Source organism: Macrotis lagotis, chromosome 1, assembly GCF_037893015.1.
Source record: "Macrotis lagotis isolate mMagLag1 chromosome 1, bilby.v1.9.chrom.fasta, whole genome shotgun sequence".
NCBI classification, from domain to species: Eukaryota; Metazoa; Chordata; class Mammalia; order Peramelemorphia; family Peramelidae; genus Macrotis; species Macrotis lagotis.
In genome coordinates this window covers 557621067-557647082 of record NC_133658.1, presented here as the reverse complement: position 1 = coordinate 557647082, position 26016 = coordinate 557621067, and the positions used below count along the sequence as shown (strand labels likewise).

At 35.3% G+C, this 26016-nt stretch overlaps 1 protein-coding gene across 1 annotated transcript in view; it reads left to right on the top strand.

Annotated features, from left to right (window-relative positions):
• MYH15 (myosin heavy chain 15) overlaps nt 1–23413 on the top strand; it is a 116410-nt gene extending 92997 nt beyond the window's left edge. The window contains 2 exon segments of the mRNA XM_074211191.1: nt 22136–22241; nt 23235–23413. Coding sequence (XP_074067292.1) covers nt 22136–22222 — 87 coding nt within the window. The 3' untranslated portion in view covers nt 22223–22241; nt 23235–23413.
• The last annotated feature ends 2603 nt before the right edge of the window (nt 23414–26016 follow it).

The window sequence follows — 26016 nt, the reverse complement described above, 5'->3', positions numbered from 1 at the left end:
TCTCCCTCTCTCCTTCCCTTCTTTCCTTCCTCTCCTCCTTTTCTCTTTGCCTTCCTCCTTCCCTCCCTCCCTTTTTTACTTCCTTCCCTTCCTCCCTTTTTCCTTCTCTCTCCCTAACTTCTCCCTCCCTTCCTCCTTCCCTTTATCCTTTCCTCACTCTCTCTCTCTTTCCCCATGTATACACATATACATACATCTACACATACAACTAGGTGTGTATGTACATATGTATAACACAGTATTTATATAATGATTTAAGGTTTATAAAGTGCTTTCCTTATTGTACTCCTGGAAGTAAATAGAGCCTCATTATCCAGATTTTATAAAGAAAATGAGAGTTCGGGTGATGTGTTCATCGTTCCATAACTAATGAGGATCAGAAATGGTCTACCAACCAAGTGGGCTAACTCCAGGTAGTGTTCTTTCTATCATTCTACATTGATACCTCTTCTGTGGGTGAAAAAGGCCCAGACTAGTCCTATAGGGATCCACCTTTAATTTTCATTAAATTCCTGACATGCCTAATTTCTTTCAAGATCCATTGCTGTGTTGTGAGACTAGGCTAAATCTGTGTCAAATGACAATCAACACCCCTGAGAGAAAGGATGATTGACAGGCCTTAGAAGGGATTCACTTGGAATGTCAAACACATCTAATTGTACTTTTTAAATGTAATATTATTGTCAAGGGGTCATGGAACATGAATGGCATCAGTGTAAGTATGTGTATGCATGCATACAAGGGTATCGTGCATGCATCTGTGAAGTCTCATTCTCTCGGTTCATATGTTCCACTGAGGAAACCCAGGAAATTGCAGCATGATGGCCCCATTATGCTGAGACAGATTCTTCCCTTGCAAATGTGTCATCCTAATAAAAGATGATTAAGAAAAGCGGAGAAAAAGAGAGACTCATTAGTTCTATGGATGCATTATACTCCCCTGAGTTATTTATAGTTCTAAATAGGAGGGTATTACTGGCAGAGGACTCCTCTTCCTCATCATTCTTCTCTTGTTGAAAGCAAGAATGGGAAAGGGAAAGGTCATATTTTTTTTTCTTTTCCTTTTCTTCGTCATTTTTCTGTTGATCTTCTTGATGGTCCCCAACTCTATAATGGAACCACCTCAGCTGCCAGTTTCTCCAGCAAGGTGAAGATTAAGGTCTAAAACTCTACCAACTTTCAGTGCCATCCCCTTTGTATGAGGTGAAGGTCAAACACTTCAAAGATATCTTCTTCCTGGAGGTCATCAATCAGTGGATGCCCTTTTTCTTTGCCTTTTTTCTTTTCTTCTCACAATCTCTTCCGTACCCATATTTTGGCAGCCCTACCCTATGAACATATCATTCAGAAAGGGAAAGGGAAAAATATTCCAATACCAATAGTAATTAGTAGATCATACTCACATAGTCTTTTAAGGTTTGCAAAATATTTTATGAGTGACACATTTATTATTTTAATAAATTGGAACACAGGTGAGAGAATACTTTAAGGGGACATTTAAGATTAGAGTACTAGGATTTTATTTTTATCTCTAACAGAATTACTGGGGTGAAATCTTCCCATCTCAGTGATATTTAGACCCTACAAATGCAAAATGAGGGTAACAATTTTTACCTTGGGGCAGTTATATGACACAATGGCTAGGCACCAGGCCTGGAGTTAGGACTCATCTTCCTGAGTTCAAATCTGACCTCAGTCACTTACTAGTTGTGTGACCCTTGACGAGTCACTTAAACTGTTTGCCTCTGTTTCCTCCTCTGTAAAATAAACTGAAGAAGGAAATAGAAAATCTCTCCAGTATCTTTGCCAAGAAAACTCCAAATAGAGTCATGAAGAGTCAGACATGACTGAAATGACTGAATAACAACAGAAATTTTTATCTTTACATCAGAAAAAAGACAACAGAGGAAAGAATATTATCAGTGATCATGGGATGTAAATGCTACTACTAATTGGCTAAATGAAATTTAGCAAATCATTTAACCTATTGGGTCCTTAGTTTGCTTATCTGTAAAATAAGAGGGTTCAATGAGGTAATTTTTGAGATCATTTATAGCTTGACTATTATATTACCTGAAGTTTGGAATAAAGTAAAGAACATAAAGAAGAAATTAAAATTATCCAATATTATATTGATGTCACTCCCCAGATAGAACTTGTATAGAAGTAAGAAAAATGACTACCTAGCTTAAAAAATTCTTAGTCACAAAAAGAACGAGGCAACAAAGTCCTCCAATCTTTCAGTTCTGTCTCAAATTTAAGGTAACAGCCTAGACCATTTTCCTTTTGAGGGGTATTGTTAATCCCCCTTTCTCTTTGGCTCTTTCTTTGATCTCTGTCAAAACACTAGAAAGAACTCATAAGAGAGCTCCAGATAGTCAAAGCTGCCATACTTTTAAGTGCTTTTTCTCCCTATAGACCAGAAATTGCCACAGGAAGCCAGGTGTCAGTCAGATGGGAAGGACAAATACCCATCAGGCTCAGAGGGCAGATATCAGTCAGTCACAGCAGTTCTAAGTGAAGTGGTCATAGGATCCAAGGATTCAGAGCCAGAAGGGGCCCCAGTCATCACTTAGTACAATCCCCTCACCTTACAGATGAGGAAACAAATCTATGGTGATCTTGCCCCCAAGTTCACAACAATTAGTGGTCAAAAGAGTGGAAAATTAAAACCTGATTCTTCTGAATTCAAGTTCACTGACCTTTCTCTGCCACCAGACTTCTCTTGGTGACAATTTAAGTGAAGTTGCCTTGGTAATGAGGCACATTTTGGAGGGACTGGCTATATGTTGCTGTCAAAAGCAACAGAAATGGGTTTCAGAAAAAAAGAATTGCCTTTTCTGGGGGGGGGGGGTATTAAGTGACTTGACCAGGGTCACTTAACTAGCACTTAACTTATTAAGTGTTTGGGTCAGATTTGAACTCAGGTCCTCCTAATTGTAAGGCTAGTGCTGCACCATCTAACTGCCCCCAGATTTGCCATTTCTTTAGAGTTTATTTTTTTAAAAATTAATCTTAGTGTTTTTTTAATTTTCAAAGCATAGGAAGCATCTCAAAACAGTGGAAAGAACTGTAGCTCTGAAGTCAGAAGATTTTAGTTCAAATTGCACCTCTGACAATTACTAGCTGTGTGACCTTAGGCAAGTTACTTTATTTTCACGTTTTTCAGTTTTCTTACTTATAAAATGAGCATTTTGACTTTGATTCTAGTTCTAAATCTATGATCTTATGTTATAGCTACAGTCTGAATTACTGGAAGACTAAAGAAGTTCCCTACTCTAACGTGAGAATTTGGACTCTTGTGTTTCTAAAGAGGCAGATAAATGAAACAAAAAAACTTTTCAAGCAACTTTAGAACTAGAAAAACATACCATGGAATTCACTCAGTTCAGTGACTGTTACAAATTCTAACATAATGCCTGGATTTATGTCTTGAGAAGCTGATGAAGCTGTCTTAAAATAAAGTATTGGAGAGATATAAATTACTGACCCTACCTGAGCAGGGGATTTTAAAAAGTAGGTTTACTACAGTTATCAAACACAGTCTAAGGCTACATGCTGATTATCTTGATCAACTCCAAGTCCACTCCTCTGCCTCAGTTTTCTCCATGGAGATGATTCTTGAATAGAGGCACAACCTTTGTGGAATGGAGAATCTGCCAGACTGGAAGGGGTGGGTTCTCCCTCATTGGGGTCTTTTTTTGGTTTGAGGAGGTGTCCAAGGTAATTACATGTACATAAAGCAAAGAAACAGTTGTGCATTAGCATTGCCAACTTGACAAAATATCCGACAGCACTTCCCACATGTCTGCAATCCCATCTGCCCATAGTGTAGGGCCTTTCATCTTGAAATTCTATCTGCATCACATGGTCTGATTCCCTCCCTTTAATAGAGGTGGTCCTAGCTGTGAACTATTGTGAACTACTATGGACTATACCCATTATTTGAGATCATGGTGACCCAGGTAGTTTAGTCATCCTTAGTAATGCAGGCCCTGGTCATCTGTTGTTCTCTGGTCTAGGTTAGAATTATATAGGGATAGTTGTTGGGTATAGAATACCAAGCAAAATCTAAGAAGCAGGTTGTAAAGCGACTTATTAACAGTGACTGCCACAAGTAGATCTTGAAGAATCCATTAACCCAGAAATCCAAATAATCTTGTTATTCAAGTCCAGTGATCTTCTATTCCTCATTCTGGAATTTACGGATCCTTTCACACTAAGCTATCCTTCCTGGAGCTTCTTAATCAATAGTTTTTGCTTCCCAGTGAAATCAGTATTAGTATGTTCTAAATTTGGTCTAAATCAACATTTGATTGAGTAATATCTCCCAAGCAATTCAGGGGGCTATTGCTCCTACTTGATGCAATGCCATGTCCAATCTTACATCTCTCACTATAGTGGTCATCAGAATGAAAAACAATTCTAAGTTTATTCATTATAGTTATTTTATTTTACAGTTATTTCTCTAGCATTTCTATCCCATCTTTTTAAAGACTGTCATTCAAAAATTTGAGGTTGGTGTTTCCCTTCCTCAGATCTTTGGTTCTGAGAGATACTGGAACCATTCACCCATGAGACAGCATAAGGAATAGGCCCTAGACCTGGTAATAAGAAAGATCTGAATTTTAATATGACACAGACTACTAAGTCTTACTCTCATCCTTACTGAGACTACTATCCATGGCTTTTTAAGGGTCAAATGAGATAAAGTTTGCCTACTTTAAAGGATCATATAAATGCCAATGCTGCTTCTGTTGTTGTTTGTTGTTTTGTTTGTCTACAATGGGTAGTGACATTTTTTCCATCTTAGAATCTTCAATATTATGAATTCAGGGATGACAGAAGATGGTTACATTAAGATTCATTACAACATATTCATGCATCTCCTTCCAGTCAGAGGAATCTACTATGAAAGGAGGAAGAGGAATGTGGTTGAAGCAACTTCAAAATTGATTTTGGGAGGAACCTGCTATTACCTGCATAAGGCCATGCTCTCAACCCCTCTATTAATCCACCTCCACCTTGGTGACTATAGCATTTAGAAGTACTAGGCAGCATTCCCTCTGTTAGTATCTCCTGAATGATGGGTTATTGGCTATGCATCATAAACTCTCTTACTAGAAATCAAATTGAGATCAGATCAGAAATGCAGTCCCAAGAGATTCTACCTCATACATTTAATTATAACTTAAGCAAGATAATTACCTCCCAAGTTAACATTAATACCAACAAGTTCACAATTATGACATAATACATGATAGTCATTTAAAACATTCATCTTGTTTAAGCTCATAGGTAGACTTTCCTAAACACTTGTACCTCAATTCCTCTCTTTCTAGCTTGACACACACCCTGATATGGCCATCAATTGTCAAAATTAATAATCACAAAAATAATTTTAGTAGTTTACACAGAAATTAAATTCATGCACTTCTCTAAATACTAAGTCACTTGTTGGGTTAACCTAAAAAGGCTTGATATTATTTCTGAGAATTCAGGACCTGCATGTCAATCTCTAGAAAGTAAAAGTATTTTAACCTGAAATACAAAGATCCAGATTTCAAAGCCTTTATGTTTAATATCTTTGCTCATGGTCTAAGATCTCTGGTGAGAGATTCTCTCGGCAGACTTCAATGCTATTTTTAGTCTTGGCCTAAAATAGAGAGTATAGATCTGAAAATGTTTTTCTTCAGTTGAAAAACTCATCATATTCACAAAAGGATGGAAGTAGTCTGATCTTTCACTATTTTTCCATATTTTTCAACATTATATAACAAGCATATGAATAATAAGAAAATGTGAAGTTGGTTTATAATTTATCCAGTTATATTTCATATATTCCATAATAATTAGTAATTCATATAAAATTATTTATCTATTATGAGCAACCTTTGATTACATTCTAGATATTTCATTGTCCTATTGGTTTTATTAATTCCAAGCTGTTGTTTTAACAAACTTCTTCATAATTGCTGTCCTCCCATTTAGCAGGAATTGTAACTATGTGTGTGTGTGTGTGTGTGTCTGTCTGTCTGTCTGTGTGTATTTGAAGGGGGAATGGCAAAACTCATTGAACTAGCTTACCTTTAAATGCATAAATTTACAAACTTCATCTAAACCGTTTGTGATTTATTTTTTTTTATTTTATTATTCAAGGCAATGGGGTTAAGTGACTTGTCCAAGGTCACACAGCTAGGCAATTATTAAGTGTTTGAGGTCAGATTTGAACTTGTATCCTCCTGACTCCAGGGCCAGTGCTCTATCCACTGCTCCACCTAGGTGCCTCAAACCCTTTGTGATTTAACCTGTTTTAAGCTTTTAAAAATCCAGAAGTCAATTTTTTAACTTATTCAGACTTAGATTTAAAATAAGCAAAAGCTTTTTGTAACTCCATACACATTCTTGTTGAATGTAATGTCCTTTTTTTTATTCATAGAACTAAGAAAAGGACATGTTATAATGAATCTATCTTATAGACACTTAGAGTCTTCTATAGTTCTGCTAGAAAGGAAATTAACTGTTAGAACATCATGTTGCTCAGATTACAAAATTTGTGAACATTAGGACACCCCAGTCCTTTGGTAGTGATTTGGATTTGGAAAGAGTTACTTCAGTGGGAGGGGTTTCAGTGACAAAGGTTCCAATCACAAATCTTCCCCTTTTCCTAACATTATTAAAAGCCATAAAAAATATTTGTCTCCCTAGGGGAAACGGGGGGAGAGCTCTGGGTGCATTTGTATATGCAAATTCTAAAAATTTGTTCTTTAGCCATCCCTATCACAATTTGGAAATCTACATTATTTAATAACATTATACCTGACTTTATTCAGAGATTTAGTCTCTGTAGTTTTCAATATTAATCTCTGCATATGCAGGAGGAGATAGATTTTTCTTTATCTCTCTCTTGCCATATCAAGAGACCTAATTGGAATACAGAAAAAGACAATATCCTTTAAAAGTTTATAAACTTTTTGCTAAAACAAACCAAAAGGAAGAAAACACCTCACTTCTAATTATCCTTCTACTTTTGCCTACTCACATCACACAGGGAAAAAAACAACTCTACCCAGATAAACAAACACAGACTGCACAGACACTATTGACAGCATACACACTAATTCTATATAATGAACAACAGATAAATAAAATAGAAAAGCCTTCCTCTGAGAAAGGGTGACTCAGAATAACTTGCTTGAGCTATTTCTGTTTATTGGAGTTAAGCTAAAATTTCAATTTCAAATATGCAGTCTTCCTTCTACTTTTTTTGTCCATATCATCCAAATTTGATAAAGCACTTTATCTTGTCCCACTGATGGGATTTCTTTAAAATTACCCAGAACTCTAGTTCCATCAGATAACCTTCTCCCATCTTCTGTCCCCCTTTTCTCCTTGCTTAAATGAAGGAGCAATTTTCATCACTCCCCCCTCCCCACAATGCCAATTGTTGAGGCCCAAAAGACCTTCCTAGACTAGATATTAGAGTGGTGCAATGATAGACTTAATTCAAACATATGAATTTGAAAAAGCAGATTTCCTTACCTGGCAAAAATATGGTTGTCAAAAATGCAATATATATATATATATATATATATATATATATATATATATATATATATATATATATATATATATAATATGGTTGTCAAAATTATATATATATATATATGCCAATAGCCCTGATGAGTAGGATTTCTCCTCTGAGATGAGAGATGGCAAGTACAGATGAGAGGAGCATCTCCTAGGTCTGCCTCAGGTGGTCTCATTAGGTCCTTTTTAGCTGCTAATGGGCATACCAATGGTTCTATCACAAGTGCAAAGCCTTCCATCATACATGAAACCAAAAACCTTTTTTCTCTAGCTACTTGTATGTCAGGGTCTATAATTCAACACTATTTATTGGTTCTAACATGGCTCATAATCCCATTTATTCCTCAGCCTAAGGGCTTGAAATGCTCTCTGTATCCCAAACCTGTTTCCTCTCTCCCAACATGCTTGGTCTGGCCCTGGTCCATCCCAGTTTGTTTAGGGGAACTGTCTTGTTTGTGTCCCTGAAACACAAAATCAACTGTATGAGGGTGATGGAAGGACCCAAAGAAATTGGAAGGCATCTGTTTTTGTCGCAAATATGCTCAACTATTGGGGGAAATTTTAAATCAGATCATCAAAATTCAATCCCCTCATATTACAACCAAGGAAATTGCCAGCAACTCTTAAGATCCTTCTATCTGTGAGGCCTTGAGAGGGTTAAATGACTTCTCAGGCTTCAGAGTGAATTAGTCTTTCATCAAAGAAGTCAAAGCTAGGTCTCCTGACTCCTAGTTCAGCTCTCTTTCCATTCTACTCGATGCTTTTATAAAAAAGAATTTCTTTACCCAGGGGATACCTTACAAAGGCCACAATCAGATCACTGGATTTCCTGGTTTCTCAACCATGAAAGAAAATTCTCAAAATTTTGCAGATTTTTCAAACCAAAGTGAAAAATTATTCAGCTGGATTGACAGGGATGTGGAGTGACTGTGTGGACTTTGAATCCTTTATCTCATGGGAGTCAGGGAAGGAAGAAATATATCTGAAGGGCAATGCTCTATTGAGCAAAGAAAAGACCTGAAGTATCACCTTAACAATAAAAAAAACACACAGAAATTGTCTGTTTGTTGTTTGTAAATTGAAATAAACCCAAAAGATAGACAGAGAGTAATCAGAATAGCTAACATTTATGGAGTGTTTACTTTGTGCTTTCCAATTATTATCATTTAATCTTCTCAATGATTTTAGATATACATATATATATAATATATATATTATACCTATATGGTATAGAATGATACCCATTCTATAGATGAGAAGATGAGAAACCTGATACAAACAAGGTGAAGTGACTTGCCCAGGGTCACACAGCTAGTAAGTGTTTAAGGCCAGACTTAAACCCAGGTCTTCCTCACTCCAGGCCCATGTTCTATCCACTGTGCCACTCAACTCTAAATGCAGACCTGGTCAAGGAAGATAGGCAGGATAGAAACAAAGCTTCCTTTTTCCTTTTCCTTTTTTTCCATCAATGAAAAAACACAATTATCATCCATAATACAGTATACAAACACTCCCATTTCCCACCCCATCTATTTCATGTTTTGAAGAGGACTAAATACCCCCCCATTACAGAAGAACAGGAGATCAGATGATTCAAAAATGCCACCAGCTACATGGCTAACAATCAGAGCTGAACTTGAAACAAGTGAGTATTTGGTGAGAAAAACATTGAGAATTTAATTCCAAAGACCATTGCTTTCTTCCAATTTAATAACCCTGTTACATTATCACTTCATTTAGTTTCAACCATTTTTCTTTAAGACCCAAATTTAAATAAAAATAAACTATCATATTTAGATCTTGGTTCAATGCCCTTTTTATTCTCTCTTTCTCTTCACAATATTAGACTTCACACTTAATTCTAATAGAATCTCCCCAAAACAACAATAACAACAACAACAACAACAAAGAAAAAAATGGGACAAGTAGTTAACTCAGTGGATAGAGCTCTGGCCGGCCTCACATACTTACTTTGTGACCCTGGGCAAATCATTTAACCCCACCTCCCCCCAATGCTCCCACCCTTCAAAAAAATTCACCAACAAAATAATGTTAAATTTCAAAATTAAAGGATCAAGGCTGATCCTTTCTTAAGATCCTACAGTAAGTATTGCTATTACTACTACTACTACTACTACTACTACTACTACTACTACTACTACTACTACTAATAATAATAATAATAATAATGATAATAATGTGTCAACATGAGTATAGTAGATATTTCTGACACATAGTAGTGACACTATGAGAAAATTCAATTAACTTCTCGGTTGTCCCAGGAAACATTACTAGACTTTAAGTTACAGAACAGAGACAATCCACCTTGTAATCAGGCTAATGAGAGTTCTCCATATGAATGAAATCCCAGGTCCCATCAAGAAATAATTATAGAATAATACTACTTGGTCTTTATATTATCAAAATATTAAAAAAATATTTAAATAGAATAGATTATCTTCATTTTTACTTCCCTTTAATTCTCTCCCTAATCAGTAGAGACAAACTGCATATGATGATGTCCAACTGACCTCATTTCATAACAATATTGTTAGTATATTATAACTAATCTCCACTTGAGAATTTCGGAAAACACCATTGTCACAACATCTACCTGATCACCCATTTATAACAAAGTTTTCAGGGACCAAGTGACTCCTGGAACCTTATTTCATTGAGATCTTAGCCAACCTATGCCTAAATAGTCATGATTTTTTAGCCCCATAGTAAATTCTATTTATTGGAAAGTGGCTGATGACCAGGGTCAGGAGCATAGGGGGGTCAGGGTGGTGAAGAAAGTTGGCACAGCTGCTCTGTCTCAGTCACTTTTTCCCTCCAACAACTTTTCTTCAACTGTGCTGTTTAAAAAATAAAAAAATAAAAACAAAAAGCCTCCTGAGCTGGAATGAGTAACTCCTTTGATAATTGTTGCTATGATCCTCCCCTCTCTAGGAGAGGTATCCATCACTCTCTGAGGAAATGATCAGTTCAATTTAATTAGACAAGCATTAATTAAATATATAATATTTTTAAAGCACTTTACTATGTGCTGGGGGAGGAGGGGTTTCAAAGGCAATAATGAAACTGTTCAACAGTTGATTACATTCTACTGGGAGAAAACAATTACTTTGTTGATACCCTGTAAATTTTAAACTGAAGTAATATCTGAAAGATCCTATATAGCACAGAAGTAGAATAGAACTGGAGAGGGCAAATGTTCTGATTTTTGTGAATGGGAAGAAAATAGAAACTGCCAATTGAAGGCCAGTGAGTTTAATATCAATTTTTTGGCTTTTGTGACAGGTACAGATAAGACTAGATGACTTCTGAGGTCCCTACAAATACTGAAAATCTAGAATACTGTGAGAGAATATACAAATAATGAAATATAAAGTTTATTTCAAGTGAATACAGAACAATTTTAAAGACTAGGAAAGGCACTGACCATTGGAATATTAATCAAAGAAGACCCTATGTAGCACCTGAGCTGAGACTCAAAAGGAGCTAGAGATTTTGAAAGATGTGAAGAAGCTTTCTAGGAATGGGTGGAAACCTGTGCAAAGGTGATAATGGAAATGGAATAGTATCTACAAGTATTAGTGTGTAGATTTGATTGGAATACACAGTGTGTGGAGAGTAATATAAAATAAGAATGGAAAGAGGTTAGAGACACATTTTGAAGCGTTTTTAAATGCCAAACCAAGAAATTTGAATTTTCTCCTGGAAAAAATAGAGAATTATTAAATATTCTGGAACAAGAAAGGGACACGGTCCAGTTTGTGCTTATTGTTGTTCAGTCATTTTTCAGTTGTGTCCCAACTCTTCATGACCCAATTCATGATTTTCTTGACAAAGATATTGGGGTGGTTTGCCATATCCTTATTAGGTTCATTTTCTAGGTAAACAGGGTTAAATAATTTGCCTAGGATCACACAGATAGTAAAGTGTCTGAAGCCAGATTTGAACTCAGAATGAGTTCTTCCTGATTCTAGACTGTCCACTGTACCCCCCCGCCACCCTTGTTTCTACATTAAGAAAGTGATGAAATACTAAAAATATGTATGGAGAAAAGGGGAAAGATGTGAGGGATGTTGAAGAAGTAACAGTGAGATCTGGCAACTTATTGGATGGAGATAAAGAGGAAAGGAAAACTATGTGGAGAAACTAGAAGAATGCTGATGTACTATATAGAAAGACAGAAGTTAGGGAGAGAGGGATGGGTTTAGTGGGAAAGATAATGTGTTCTAAATTAGACATGTTGAATTTGAGATAACTAGGAGGAATGTCCAAAAGGCACTTGGTAATATGGGGCTGTTGCTGTTTAGTTGTTTTTAGTTTTTCTTATTCCTTGTGACTCTTTAGGTTTTTGTCAGCTGAGATATTGGAGTGGTTTGCTATTTTTTTCTCTAGCTCATTTTACAGATGAAGAAACTGAGGCAAACAGGGTTAACACACCTATTAAATATCTGAGGCCAGTTTTGACCTTAGATATCCCTGACTGATCAGGTCTGAGGCTCCATCCACTGTGCCAGTTGGGTGCCCCTAACAAATCTTTGGGTGAAAAGTGGAAATCACCCCTAATAAAATAAGGGTCAAGAAAAAGAAATGTGGACCTTTCAGCTGTTATGCTTCAATCTATCTAACTGGAATTAAAGTCTGATCTAAGCAGAATTATTCTATTTCCTTTAATCTCTTTTTTTTTAACCTCTCTTGGTACAGCTAACCAAGAAAGGGAAAAGGAAAAAGATGACAAAAACTAAAACATTCTCTCATTCCTGAGATTTGTTATAATGAAGAATATATTAATGACTGTCTTCAACAGGAAATCAAGGAATCAGTATTGATCTTTTCTCTTTTTAACACAAATTCAATGGATTTAGGTGAGATTATTATAGACAAATTAGATTTTGATCTCAGTATTAAATTTCATGATGATGGTCTCCTAGATATGCTTCACTAGGGATTGTGAAATTGGGAATTGAGGTTTAAAGAAGTTGGATAGTTATACATATAATCTGTTCATGAGAGCATTTTCTCCCTCAAAGTCACTGATGCACTGATGAGGCTGTGGAGTGTAGAAGTTCACTGATACCCTGTTTTGATTCTACTTAAATGCTATATAAGATTTAAAAATATTTTTCTCTTCAAAAGTCAAATCCTTAGAATGCAGAAGTTTTTGTTGCTCTTAATGATTTCAAGGAACTGTATGCTAGTGTGATTTATTATCAGATGCTAATTAAGTTAAGTCCTTTGTGTGAATAGCTACCTGGATCAGGGCACTCTCATTTTGATTAATTGAGATTTATATTTCTATCTTGAAACTCTTTTTTCTAATTATGATAGCAGTGTTATTTTAAATCTATAATAATGAAAATAGTTAACATATTTTTGTTGTTCAGTTGTATCTGACTCCTCAAAACTCCTTTGAGATTTTCTTGTCAAGGGTACTAGAATGGTTTGCCATTTCTCCAGTTCATTTTACAGATAGGAAACTGAGGCAAACAGTGTTAAGTGATTTGCCAAGAGTCACATGGCTGGTAAGTGAGGTGAGATTCAAATTCACCACCAAGAGTCTTCCTGACTTCAGGCCTCCTACTCTCATCAACTGCACTAACTGCACTAACATTTATATAGTGTTAAATAATTTGTAAAGTTCATATATACATATATATATATACGTATATATATATATATATATATATATAAAGCTCTCATATGTATGTATAGATAGAGTGATCTTCTTACTATAGTACTACAACCTACTATAGTACTACTACATTTTTACTATAGTACTACAACCCTACTATTATTCTTTCTATTTTATAGAAGAATAAGTTGAGGTTAAATGATTTATAAAATAATAGAATGACATTAAATAAATAAAGAGGAGTGAAATGATTTTCCCAGTCACACGGTTAATGTCTGAGATGGTCAATTTTTTTATAATTAAATTTTATTTTATTTCTAGGTCTATATTCTTTCCCTCACACTTCTACTCATAAAACCTGAAACTCACAGATATAACTAAGTAAAACAAATTCCTGCATCGACCATGTCAAAAAATGTCTGTCTGTACTCTGAATCTTTTGCTCTCTGTCTGGAGGTGGGTAGCATGTCTCATCTCATTCCTCTGAGAATTGTGATTGGTAAATATATTGATCAGAATTTCCAAGTCTTTGAGAGTTGTTTATCTTTATAATATTATTACTGTTATATACATAATTCTCCTGGTTCTGCAAAATGCTTTCTCCTTGGGTTACCTTTTTTAATTATATTTATTTTTTGGCTATTCTTTTGTCTCAGATCAGTGCCTTTTTTACCTCAGCTAAAGCATAACAGATTCTAGTCCAATCTCTTATTTTAACTTTAAATATCTTTCTGTTTCAAATGCATTTCTTTTAAGCAACATATTTTTAGATTCTTGTTTTCATACAATTTGCTATTCTCTTCAATTTTATGGGTAAGTGCATGCTATTTACATACATTTATGATTGCTAATCTCATCGTTTCTGTCATACCATTCTTATTCTTTTCCTTTTCTTTATTAACCCCTTTTTGAGAGTTTTGATTACATTTAATTATCCTGTTATTCTATTCTCCCTCTTATTATTCGCTTCCCTTAACCCCTTTCTCAGTTGTTTCCCTTTTGGAAGAAATGTCATTCTATACCTTACTCTGTGTGTGTGTGTGTGTGTGTGTGTGTGTGTGTGTGTGTGTATGTGTGTGTGTGTGTATTCTTCCTTCCTTAGACCAATTCAAATAAAGATGAGAGTGAGCCAGTTCTGGTTCATGTGTTTTCTTTTTCTACCTAAGCCTTCCTCTTTATCCTGTACACTTCTATTCCTGCATCTCAATTTTATTGAGATCCTTTCTCTTCCTCCTTGCCCCTTTATATTTCTCTTGCCCTTTCTTTTTCAAAATGTAAAACGGTAATCACTCTCAGGCCTTCTGTCTAATTATTCTTCCTATGAAGATGATGGTGATGATATAATTCTGAGGAGATAATGAATATCATTTCCCCTTCTTAGAATATAAGCAGTTTAACTCCCTTTAGTAGCTTATATTTTGTTCATTTTTTAATCTTTTTTGTTTCTCTTGACATTTGTATTTTCACTGAATGTTCCTATATAGCTCTGATCTTTTCATCAGAACTGTTTAGATGTCCTCTATTAAAGGTCTATTTTTTTTCCTTTGTACAATTATACTCAATTTTCACAAGTTATTCTTGACTATAAACTTAGACCCTTTGCCTTTTAGGATGCCATATTTCTTTAGAGTAGAGCAAAATTTTATGTGACTAATAGTGACTGCTTAGTACATGAATTCTTTTCTTTGACCTGGAAATTCTATAGTTTGGTTAAAATGATCAAGGAGTTTTCTATTGAGAATTCTTTCAAGAGGTGACCAGTGAATTCTCTCTATTTCTACTTTGCCCACTTATTCTAATCTGAGGTGTGGTATTATATGTGGGTCTTACTACTTCCACATTCAGTACTCTATCCTTATCTCTATAAACATTTCTGTTTTGGAAGATAAACCTATGTCAATGTAAGTCATTGGGTACAATCTGCCAATGCATGCTATTGTCAAAGACAAATGAACTCAAATATGTATTAAAATAAACATGTTTTCATGTATTTTCATCTAAATAGTGCAGGTAATATCTCAATTGGATAGACTATTTGTGTATATCAAGTAGGAGATCATTTTGAAGGCTATGAATTAGAATACCTAAAATACAATTGTAAAATTGGAAATTAGTCATCTTAAGATAGTATTTCTACTACAAATCAGATTAGGTCTGTGTGGTTCAAATGTACGTAAAAAATGGTATGCAGAGTCTGAAATTTGAAAATGTAATTTGTTTAATAATGGATCAGAAGAATTTAAAACCAAGTTACAGAAGGAAAAATGTTTTAAACTAGAATCTAATGCCTAGAAATGTTGTCACAAATGTTAGCAATGTAATAATAAATTAATGAAAGGAATGTTGGACTTGCATTCAAGAAAAACTTATGATCAGGCTTTGCCTGCTGAGTGACCCAGGAAGTTTAATATGATACCAACAGGCCAAAGTCAATAATAATGGACCCTACAGGAGACCCCTACTAGAAAATTAGGCAGACTTTCAAGAATTATTGATCAATTTTGATTTTGTATCAGTTTTCATTTTCCAATGTTCCCTTGTAACAAAGAATATAAAAAATTTTTATAAATGACTCATCAAAGCAAACTAACATATTAACCAACTCAAACATTAAAGGGAGACCACCAAGGTTGGTCCTCTATCCCTGGAACAGGACTCACATTCAGACCCTGGTTGCAGTCTGGGGCTCCAGAGGGGTGAGCTTGTGACCAATCAACAGACCAGGAGAGCAGTCAAAGACTCACATACTGAGGTCCTTGAGGGGATGTCCCAATAATACTCAAAAGCTCAGGAAGCACCTCAAAACCAGGCACAGACTAGGGAAATAAGTAAAAAAAGGAACCTGACCATAGACAATTACTTTGGTCCCATGGAGGACCAAAATAAACAATCTGAAGATGGGAAAGTCCAATCTTCTACATCTAAAGACTCCAAGAAATATAGAAGTTGGGCTCAGGCTATGACAGAGTTCAAAAAAGATTTTGAAAATCAAGTAAGGGAGGTGGAAGAAAAATTGGGAAAAGAAATGAGAGAGATGCAGGATAAAACATGAAAATGAAGTCAGCAGCTTAGTCAAGGAGATCCAAAAAAAAAAAAAACACTGAAGAAAATAACATATTGAAGACCAGTTTAGGTCAAATGAATAAAACAGTTCAAAAAGTTATTGAGGGGAAGAATGCTTTAAAAAGTAGAATTGGCCAGATGGAAAAGAAGATAAGAAAGCTCTCTGAGGAAAACAAATCCTTCAGATGTAGAATGGAGCTAAAGGAAGCTGATGACTTTGCGAGAATAATAATTCAACAACAAAAGAATGAAAAACCTAGAAGAAAATGTGAAATATCTCACTGAAAAAACAATCTGGATCTGGAAAACCAGATCCAGAAAAGATAATTTTAAAATTATTGGGCTACCTAACCTCATTTTTAAAGAATTTCTACAGGAAAATTGCCCTGATATCCTAGAAGCAGAGGGCAAAATAGAAATTGAGAGAATCCACCAATCTCCTTTGGAAAGAGATCCAAAAATTAAAACAACCTCCAGAAATATTATAGCCAAGTTTCAGAACTCCCAAGTTAAAGAGAAAATATTACAATAGCCAGAAGGAAAAATTCAAATATCATGGAGTTACAGTCAGGATTACCCAGGACTTAGCAGCATCTACATTAAGGGCTCGTAGGGCTTGGGATATAATATTCCAGAAGGCAAAAGAGCTTGGAATGCAAACAAGAATCAACTACCCAGCAAAACTGAACATCCTCTTCCAGGGGAAAAGATGAATTTTCAATGAAATAGGGGAATTTCAAATGCTCCTGCTGAAATGACCAGAACTGAACAAAAAGTTTGATATTCAAGCACAGGACTCAGGTGAAGCATAGAGAGTGGATGAGAAGGATACATTATGAGGGACTTAATAATGATGAACTGCATGTATTCCTGCATGGAAAGATGATACTGATAATACTCATATGAGCCTTCTCTTTTATTAGAGCAGGTAGAAAGATCTTTTATAGATGAAGCACAGGAGAGCTGAATTTGAAGATATAATATATTGTAAAAATCGTTAGTGGGTGAAAAGGAAATGTACTGAGAGTAAGAGAAAGGAGAAGTAGAATATGCTAAGATATTTCATGTAGTTTTTGCCATAGTATGGAAGACGAGGGGGAATGAGTAAGCCTTCATTTTCATTGGAAATGGCTCAGAGAGGAAACAGCATACACACTCAATAAGGTATAGACACCTAGAAGGAAAAGGAGAGAAAGGGGACAGGAGGAGGAGAGGGGGAATGTGGGTGATAGAGGAGACAGTAGATCATAAGAGAGGATAGTCAGATATAACACATTTTCTTTTTTACTTTTTGCAAGGTAGTGGGATTGTATGACCTATCTGGGACCATGGGGCTGGGTGGTTGCTGGGTCTCTGAGGTGGGATGTAGGCTTGGAGCCTCTTGGCCTCAGGGTCAGTGCTCTGTCTTCTTTGCCACTCAGCTGTCCCACAGCACATTTTAAAAGAGGGACAGAGTGAAAGGAGAGAGAAAATATAATAGTTGGTAGTGGGGAGGAATGGAGGGAGGGAATTACAATCAGCAACAGCAACTGTGGAAAAAAAATGGAAGTAATTTCTATGATGGACTTGTGATAAAGAATGTAATCTGGGGCGTCTAGTTGGCATAGTGGATAAAGTACCGGCCTTGGAATCAGGAGTACCTGGGTTCAAATCCAGTCTCAGACACTTAATAATTACCCAGCTGTGTGGCCTTGGGCAAGCCACTTAACCCCATTTGCCTTGAAAAAACTTACAAAACAAACAAATAAACAAACAAACAAGAATGTAATCCACCTGAGACAGAGCTGATGGTATCAGAAAACAGACTGAAACACATTTTTTTCTCTTTCTTTCACTTTATTTTTCATGAGCTTTTATATTTTTTGTGGGGGAGGGGTGTTGTGTTTACTCTTAAACAAGAATATTTTATTAATGTGTAAATAAATTAAAGAAAATTTTTAAAAATAACAGCTCACAACACTCCAGGATGTGACCAGAATCAGTCAGAAATGTAATTGCAGGGGCAGCCAGGTTGCACAATGAATAGAGTACCAGCCCTGGAGTCAGGAGGACCTGAGTTCAAATCCGACCTCAGACACTTAATAATTACCTAACTGTGTGGCCTTGGCCAAGTCACTTACCCCCATTGCCTTGCAAAAAAAAAGAAAGAAATGTAATTGCAAACTAGTTAACAAAATAAAAGTACAATAAAACATAAAAAGCAACAATGTTGGGGTGTCGGCCCTGACCGCCTGAGTGGATAGGACCTCCCCGAGAGTGAGGTCAGGCCAATCCAAAGAAGACACGGCTCCTTAAGGGGAACAGTGGCTTCGCCTGGTTGGCCTGTGTCGCTTGCTCCAATCAGGTAGTAGGTTCCGCCCTCGGGGCGGATCGGGGTGGCAGCCCAGAACTAACTCCCTATATTAGCCATCACCCTGAGCTATTCGGGGGATCCCTCTGCACCTAATAAAACATATGCCTCCTGAAGACATGTCTGCCTGAGTCCCTCCTCGCTGATCCCCGGGGGAGGGAAATACCAGGGACGCCTGAAGCAGTGCCCACTGAGGAGCTCACTCGGGGGTCCGGGGAAGAAGACCCCGGACACAACAATGTTGCACTCATAGTCCCTCCCCTCTATAAACCAGAGAAGAAGATAAATTCTCATTCCTTAAATGTTTTCTTTCTATTTATATTGTTTCAGTCACTGCATGTGTTGCTTTCCTGGTTCTGAATCCATTAATGGTCACTGAAATTTTCACATTTTTTTTGAATTCTGCACATTCAATGTTTCTTATAGAACAGTGATTTTTGTTTTATTATATTCATTTTTCAATCACTATTTAGTCATTCATTGCCCCATCAATAAGGATTTGTCTCCCCCATCAAAGAGAATTTGTCTTTCTTGTTAGTTCTTTAATATTATAAAAAGTGATGCTTTAAATATTTTCCTTTCTTTTTTTCATTGAGGTTTTTGAGGCAATATGCTTTTAACAATGGGATTTCTGAGTCAAGGTATAGGGTCAATTTAGTCTTTTTCTTAGTAAGATACCAAAATATTTTACAGAATGTTGAACCAATTTATAAATCCAGAAACAGTATAGTGAGTCTTTTTTCCCATAGTTTCCTCATCTGTAAAATGGGAATAATAATATCACCAGGTTTTCATTGTGGATAAAATGAGATAATACTTGTAAAGCATTTTGTGCATTTTGAAGCACTATGTAAATGCTAACTATTATTATTTACAACTTTTATCATCTTTGTTGATTTGGTAGGTGAGATATATCTCAGAAATGTTTTGATATGCTTTTATTATTACTAATTTGCAACAATCTCTCAGAAGGCTGTTAATTAAAATGATAATTTCTATTTGTGAGAATTATTTGTTCATATACTTTGACTATATATATATATATATATATATATATATATATATATATATATCCATTGGCAAATAGAAATTAGACCTTATCAGAGATATTTGTTGTAAAAAGGTTTTTTCCCCCAAATGACCACTTACCTTATTATCCTACTTGCATTAATGTTGCTTGTTCAAATTTTTTTTTCAATTTCATGAAATTGAAATTATCTGTTTTTATCACCTCTGACTTTCACATATGGTTAAGAATTTTCCCCTTAGCTATAACTGAAATATACTTGACCTGATTTTCTTCTGTTTTTCTAACACTATAGGCTTTAATATATTCTGTTCAAATATCATTTTTTAGTTTATTGTGGTATAGGGTGAAAGATGTTGCTTTAAATCTAATTTCCTGTCTGTTTTCTAGTTTTCCCCTAGCAATTTCTATTCTCTAGAAAGACCTAATGATTTTGAAGTTTAATTTCAGAACAGCAGAAATCACTAATGCTGATATGGACTTTGAAAATATGGTAGAAACCCACCTAGTATAGCACTGCATAGTGAAAATATTTGCCTGAAGGAGATGGTATCTTCTCTCTGGCAGATTTAGTGTAGTATAATTCATTTGTGCTCCTGTGCGTCTAATGCTTTAACATGAATACACTGGTATGTCAAAGGTTAATTTGGTTTGGGGAAAGCATTTCTCCAGCAATTAAAAAATATAAGAGACCTTAGGAAGATAGAAATAATCTCAGACTTCTTGTGTGTGTGTGTGTGTGTGTGTGTGTGTGTGTGTGTGTAAAGGAGGAGAGTCATTGTTTATGTGGAAAAAGAATAGACTTCATGAATATTCAAACCTAAAGAAAAAATATGAAAAAGAATGTCCATCTTTTAATGTAAATTAAATGAATCTCTTATCATGATTAGGAAGATGATTTTTCTTATAAAGTTTCAGATTTATTAAGATTAAAAACTACATAGATTTCACAAATTTCTTTATCTTGGTAAGAGCTTGCTGAGGATATCTGAAACTCGCAACCTCAAATGGAAATATGGTAATTTTGTAATGAACTCTTTAATCCAAAATCCATTCAGACTTTTTACCAACTTGTTTGGAAGACTAAGTATTCATGTTGCTTTTAAGGATAGCAAGATAAGAACTTAAAATCAAAAGAGCCTCTATTGAAAACAGATCTCAAGAATAAGGAATATTTGGAATGCAATAAAAATAAAAGTTGAACTGGTTGGATAGTGTTTCATAGAAGTTGTTGGCTGAATGTTGTCATGCTATGAACTGAGTCAACACTGCAAATGAGTTAGGAGGCAATCCCAATTTTGGATCCTCTGGAAGGGGAAAGATGATAGTCTCCCATAAGCAATGGAAGGACTCTCCAAAATTATTCTTGGTTGTTTTCTTTTCCTTATAAAGAGAAGCAGACTCCAGAGGAAGAAGGGAGCATGATTCAGTGGAAAGAACATCAAACTTTCCTGTTGAAGTGGAAAAATGGGGCCTGAATTCAAATCCCTTTCTAACATATATTATTGAATTCACCTTGGGAAAATCAATTAACCTTACTTAGCTTTAGTTTCCTTATGTAGAAAATAAAGGGATCGGATTGGATTGTCCATGAGGTTCCTTCCAACTCAAGTTATATGATTCTATATTTACCAGATTGTTGATCACAATTATATAGTAAGCTATACTGTATAAATTGCTTTTATTCTAAATGCCAATTATTTCCTAGGATCAAATAGGATGAAAGGAAATTAGGACCAGATCATCTCTGAAAGGTCATCTTATAATTTTAAGATCCAAACCCTAGAGATAAAAATCAATGAACCACAGAATATTTTTCTCCTTTCTTTTGGAGTAAGGTCTATTACTATGCAATGAAGATAAACACGTGCTCTATGAATAATCATGGTGGAAATATTTAGCAATAACAAAATTGCTTTTAAAACTAGATTGAACTAGAAAAAAAGCATCAGAACCTACCTGGATCCTCTAGGAGGAGAATACAAAAGTCTAATATGGGGAAAATATCCTTCCATAATTTCTCATCAAGACCAGTCATTTCACAAATATCTTATATACAAATATCAAAATAGCATTCAATATTAAAAGACATTGATTTGGTACATGGAGTCAACTAAAAGAAATCAGTAAGTGATCTTTGGTCCTTTAATGAATCAGTGGACCCTAGACTCCTATTCTCCCTTTAGAGCCTAGAAGTGGTCTTGGTGAACTCCAGTGAATTTATGAGATCAATTGACAAATATTGGAAGCTACAAGATGCTAGAAGAATATCCCATATGATGGCTTCATTCATTTCATGAGATGAGATACCAGTATGCAAAATACTGATCAAATGTCCCAAGTGACATTTAAACGTTCATAAATTTACCCAGAGGAATTGAGTTCAGTCAGAAATTCAGGTTATGGATTAACTTAATAGCATCTTGTTCTTTTCTTTGTTACTCTTTGCTATCCTCAGCTCTGGGATTATACAGATAAGAATCTCTTACGATCCCAAACTGAAGACCAAGAGAACAGGCCCCCATCTTTAAATGGCGAACACTAAATTTGCAGTCAGTCATGGGGTGAGCCAGATTCTCCTTCCTTCTTTTTTTTTTTTTTTTGCTTCCTCATATATTTCAAAATGTAGATTAAGGAACAAAAGTGATAGATAAAAGTTTATCTTCCCATCAATTATTGCCATATAAACATTGGGAAACAAAAAGATCAGTGAAGTATCAGCAGACCATGCCAGAGATGGCATGTATCCTACATGGCTTAAAAAATGGGAAACTGTCAGGGATCTATTTCTGGAACAAAAAGGGGCTCAAAAAAGGATTCAAAGAGTCAATGGGTACTGAAATCAATAGGTCATTTTATTTGTAATGGTTTAAAGGAAGATTTGAGATGGAACAAGGGACAAGCTTTAGGAGAGATCAGTGAACTCCTCAGGATGGGGACAGGATCTAGATTTACAAACTAGGGAAGCTCATAGCCCTCTTGGCTCTGGATTAGGACTGATGCGTCCAGAGATAGCCTACTGAGCTTTCTCATATTGTGATCTGGGATTAATACTTCAAAAGTAAACCTGGGAAGTAAGAGGAAAAATTTATAAACCAGGATGTCACCAAGGAGCAGCTGGCATCATAGTCTCCAAATTGAAGCAGGAAGAAACAGTCCACCATAGTTTAGTTCTCCTGGGTTCAAGTTTTAAGATTTCATTGATAGCATTTAAGTCAGTTTAAAGATCATGACAATTTCTGGTAGCTAGAGTATAAAGGGATTTTGGCAGCCATGAGATAAGAGTTGCTCAGGGAATTTTATAGAAGTAATTTAGGTGGATCTGAATTGTTTTCTATCCCTGAAATCACAGAAAGAGAGGCACCAATCAGATGTGAAATTTGAAGTTTCTAAAACATCAACTTTAAAAAATAGAAAATTAAAATATTGAACATTTTCAGAATGAGAGCAGGGCAGAAAAAGATGACCAAAAAACTTTGTTTTTACAACACTCTCTCTCTCTCTCTCTCTCTCTCTCTCTCTCTCTCTCTCTCTCGACTGCTATGTCTCTCAAACAGATCTGGGGGATGCTGAATTTGAATGGCACAAATGGTTGAAATGAGACATGATCTGCAGACCCAAAGCAAGATGCTATATTCCTAGAAGTGCCTGGAAGAACCTATAGTACTGAACCTTTAGCATTTGGGTTTGCCTGATATGGTGATATTCCTTCAATAAATCATGAAGTAAATATAAATGATAGGTTTGCCCTGTGTCTTTTTTCTCTAGTGTAGTTATAGACTGGTAATAGAATCACCCTTTTAGAAAATGTTTGCTGATGGGGAAAGTGGGGAAAGTAGACTAAAGAACTGAGTTATCTCTTCTGTCTTCCAAATCCCCATGAAACCCAAATCAGAGTCACATGATAATTCATCATTTTGCTTCCTCAGCCAGTTTTGAATCATTGAAGTTGTTTTATTTCTGGAGTATTATAGTTTTCTAGTTCTGATATTTATTATTCATTCACATTCTTGGGGTCCTGCCTACTTTGTCTAAGCCTGCTCAAACCTTGTTTTTTTATTATTTTTTAATTGATATTTTTCTAATTACATATTATGAAAGTTTTTCAACATTCATCCACATGCATATGCATATTTTAAGTTACATAATTTCTTTCCACCCTTCCTTCCCACTCCCCTCCCCTCAGTGGCGAATAGTCAGGTGAATATTATACCTATACTTTTAAATTTAACATGTTACAGATTAATCATTTTCAGTATAAGGAATTAGGATTAAGGGAAAAGAAAGAAAACCATGAGATAGGAAAGAAATATGAAAATTTTTAAAAGTGAGTGTAGTGTTCATTGAGATTCTGTAGAATTTTTGTTTTGTTTCATTTTTCTTCCTCTGGATGTGGTTAGCATTGTCCATAGCTGTTCTCCTAGCATTGCCTGAACTCTCTGAACTGCTGAAAGATGCTGCATCTATCATGGTTGATCAACTCACAATGTTGTTGTTAATATGTAGAATTTTCTCTTGGTTATGCTCCCTTCACTCAGCTTCAGTTTCTATAATTCATTTCATGCTTTTCTGAAGTCTGACTATTCATAGTTTCTTATAGAATAATAATATTCCATAATATTCCTGTATCATAATTTGTTTATCCATTCCCCAATTAATGAGCATCCCCTCACTTTCCAATTCTTTAACACTACAAAAAGACCTGCTATGAATATCTTGGCACATGTGAAACTTCCCATTTTTTTGTAATTTTTTCTGGGTATAGGCCTAGTATTAGAACTGTTGGAACAAAGGGTATGAACGGTTTTATTGCTCTTTGGACATAGTTCCAAATTGCTCTCTAAAATGGTTGCACCCATTCACAACTCTACCAGCAATGCATCAATGTCCCAATGTCCCAAACCTCTCCAATTTTGATCATTTCCCCTTTTTGCCATCTTAGCCAGTCTGATAGGTTTGAGTGATACCTCATAGTTGTTTTAATTTGCATTTCTCTAATCAATAATGATTAGGAGCATTTTTTCATATGATAATATATAGCTTTAATTTCTTCATTTGAAAACTATTTATATCCTTTGACCATTTATCAATTGGTGAATGGCTTGTAAACCTTACAAATTTGATGAAATTCTCTGTGTGATTTAGAAATGAAACCTTTATCAGAGCCCCTAGTTGTAAAAACTATGTCCCAGTTTTCTGTTTTCCTTCTAAGTTTTTTTTTTTTTGTTTTTAGGTTTTTTTGTAAGGCAAACGGGGCTAAGTGGCTTGCCCGAGGCCACACAGCTAGGTAATTATTAAGTCTCTGAGATGGGATTTGAACCCAGGTACTCCTGACTCCAGAGCCGGTGGGTGCTTTATACACTACACCACCTAGCCACCCCCTCCTTCTAAGTTTTGCAGCCTTGGTTTTATTAGTACAAAACCTTTTTAATTTAATATAGTCAAAATCATACATTTTGCAATTTATACTCTATTTCTTTTTTTGTCATAAATTTCTTCTCTTTCCATAGATCTGACAAGATAGAGTATTTCTTGGTCTGTTAATTGTTTATGGTGTCACACTTTATGTCTAAATCCTGTACCTATTTTGACCTTATTTTGGTATAGGATGTGAAGTATGAATCTATGCCTAGGTTTTGCCATAGTATTTTCTAGTTTTCCCAATAATTTTTGTCAAATAGTGAGTCCTTATCCTAGAAGTTAATGTCTTTGTGTTTGTCAAATTGTAGATTATTGTAGTCAGTTACTACTATTTCTTTTGAACCTATCCTAATCCACTGATCCATTACTCTTTTTCTTTTTTCTTTTCTATTTTTTAGGTTTTTGCAAGGTAATGGAATTAAGTGATTTGCCCTAGGTCACACAACTAGGTAATTCTCAAGTGTCTGAGGCTAGCTTTGAACTCAGGTCCTCCTGACTCCAGGGCTGGTGCTCTATTCACCGTGCCACCTAGCTGCCCCCATTGCTCTATTTCTTAACAAGTACCAGACAGTTTTGATGACTGCCACTTTATAATATAGTTTTAGATCTGGTAGAACTAGGTCACCATCCTTTACATTTTTTTTCAGCAGTTTCTTTGATATTCTTGACCTTTTGTTGATCCAAATGAATTTTGTTACTATTTTTTTTCTAGCTCAGTAAAATAGTTATTTGGTAGATTGATTGGTATGGCACTGAATAAGTAATTTAATTTGAGTTCTGGGGTGTTTTTAATAGTATTTTATTTTTTTCAATTGCATATAAAATGTTACCATTAACTTTTGCAAAATTTTGAATTACAGCTTTTTTCCATCCTTCCCCTTCCCTCATCTTAAAATGGTAACAATTTTATATGGGTTA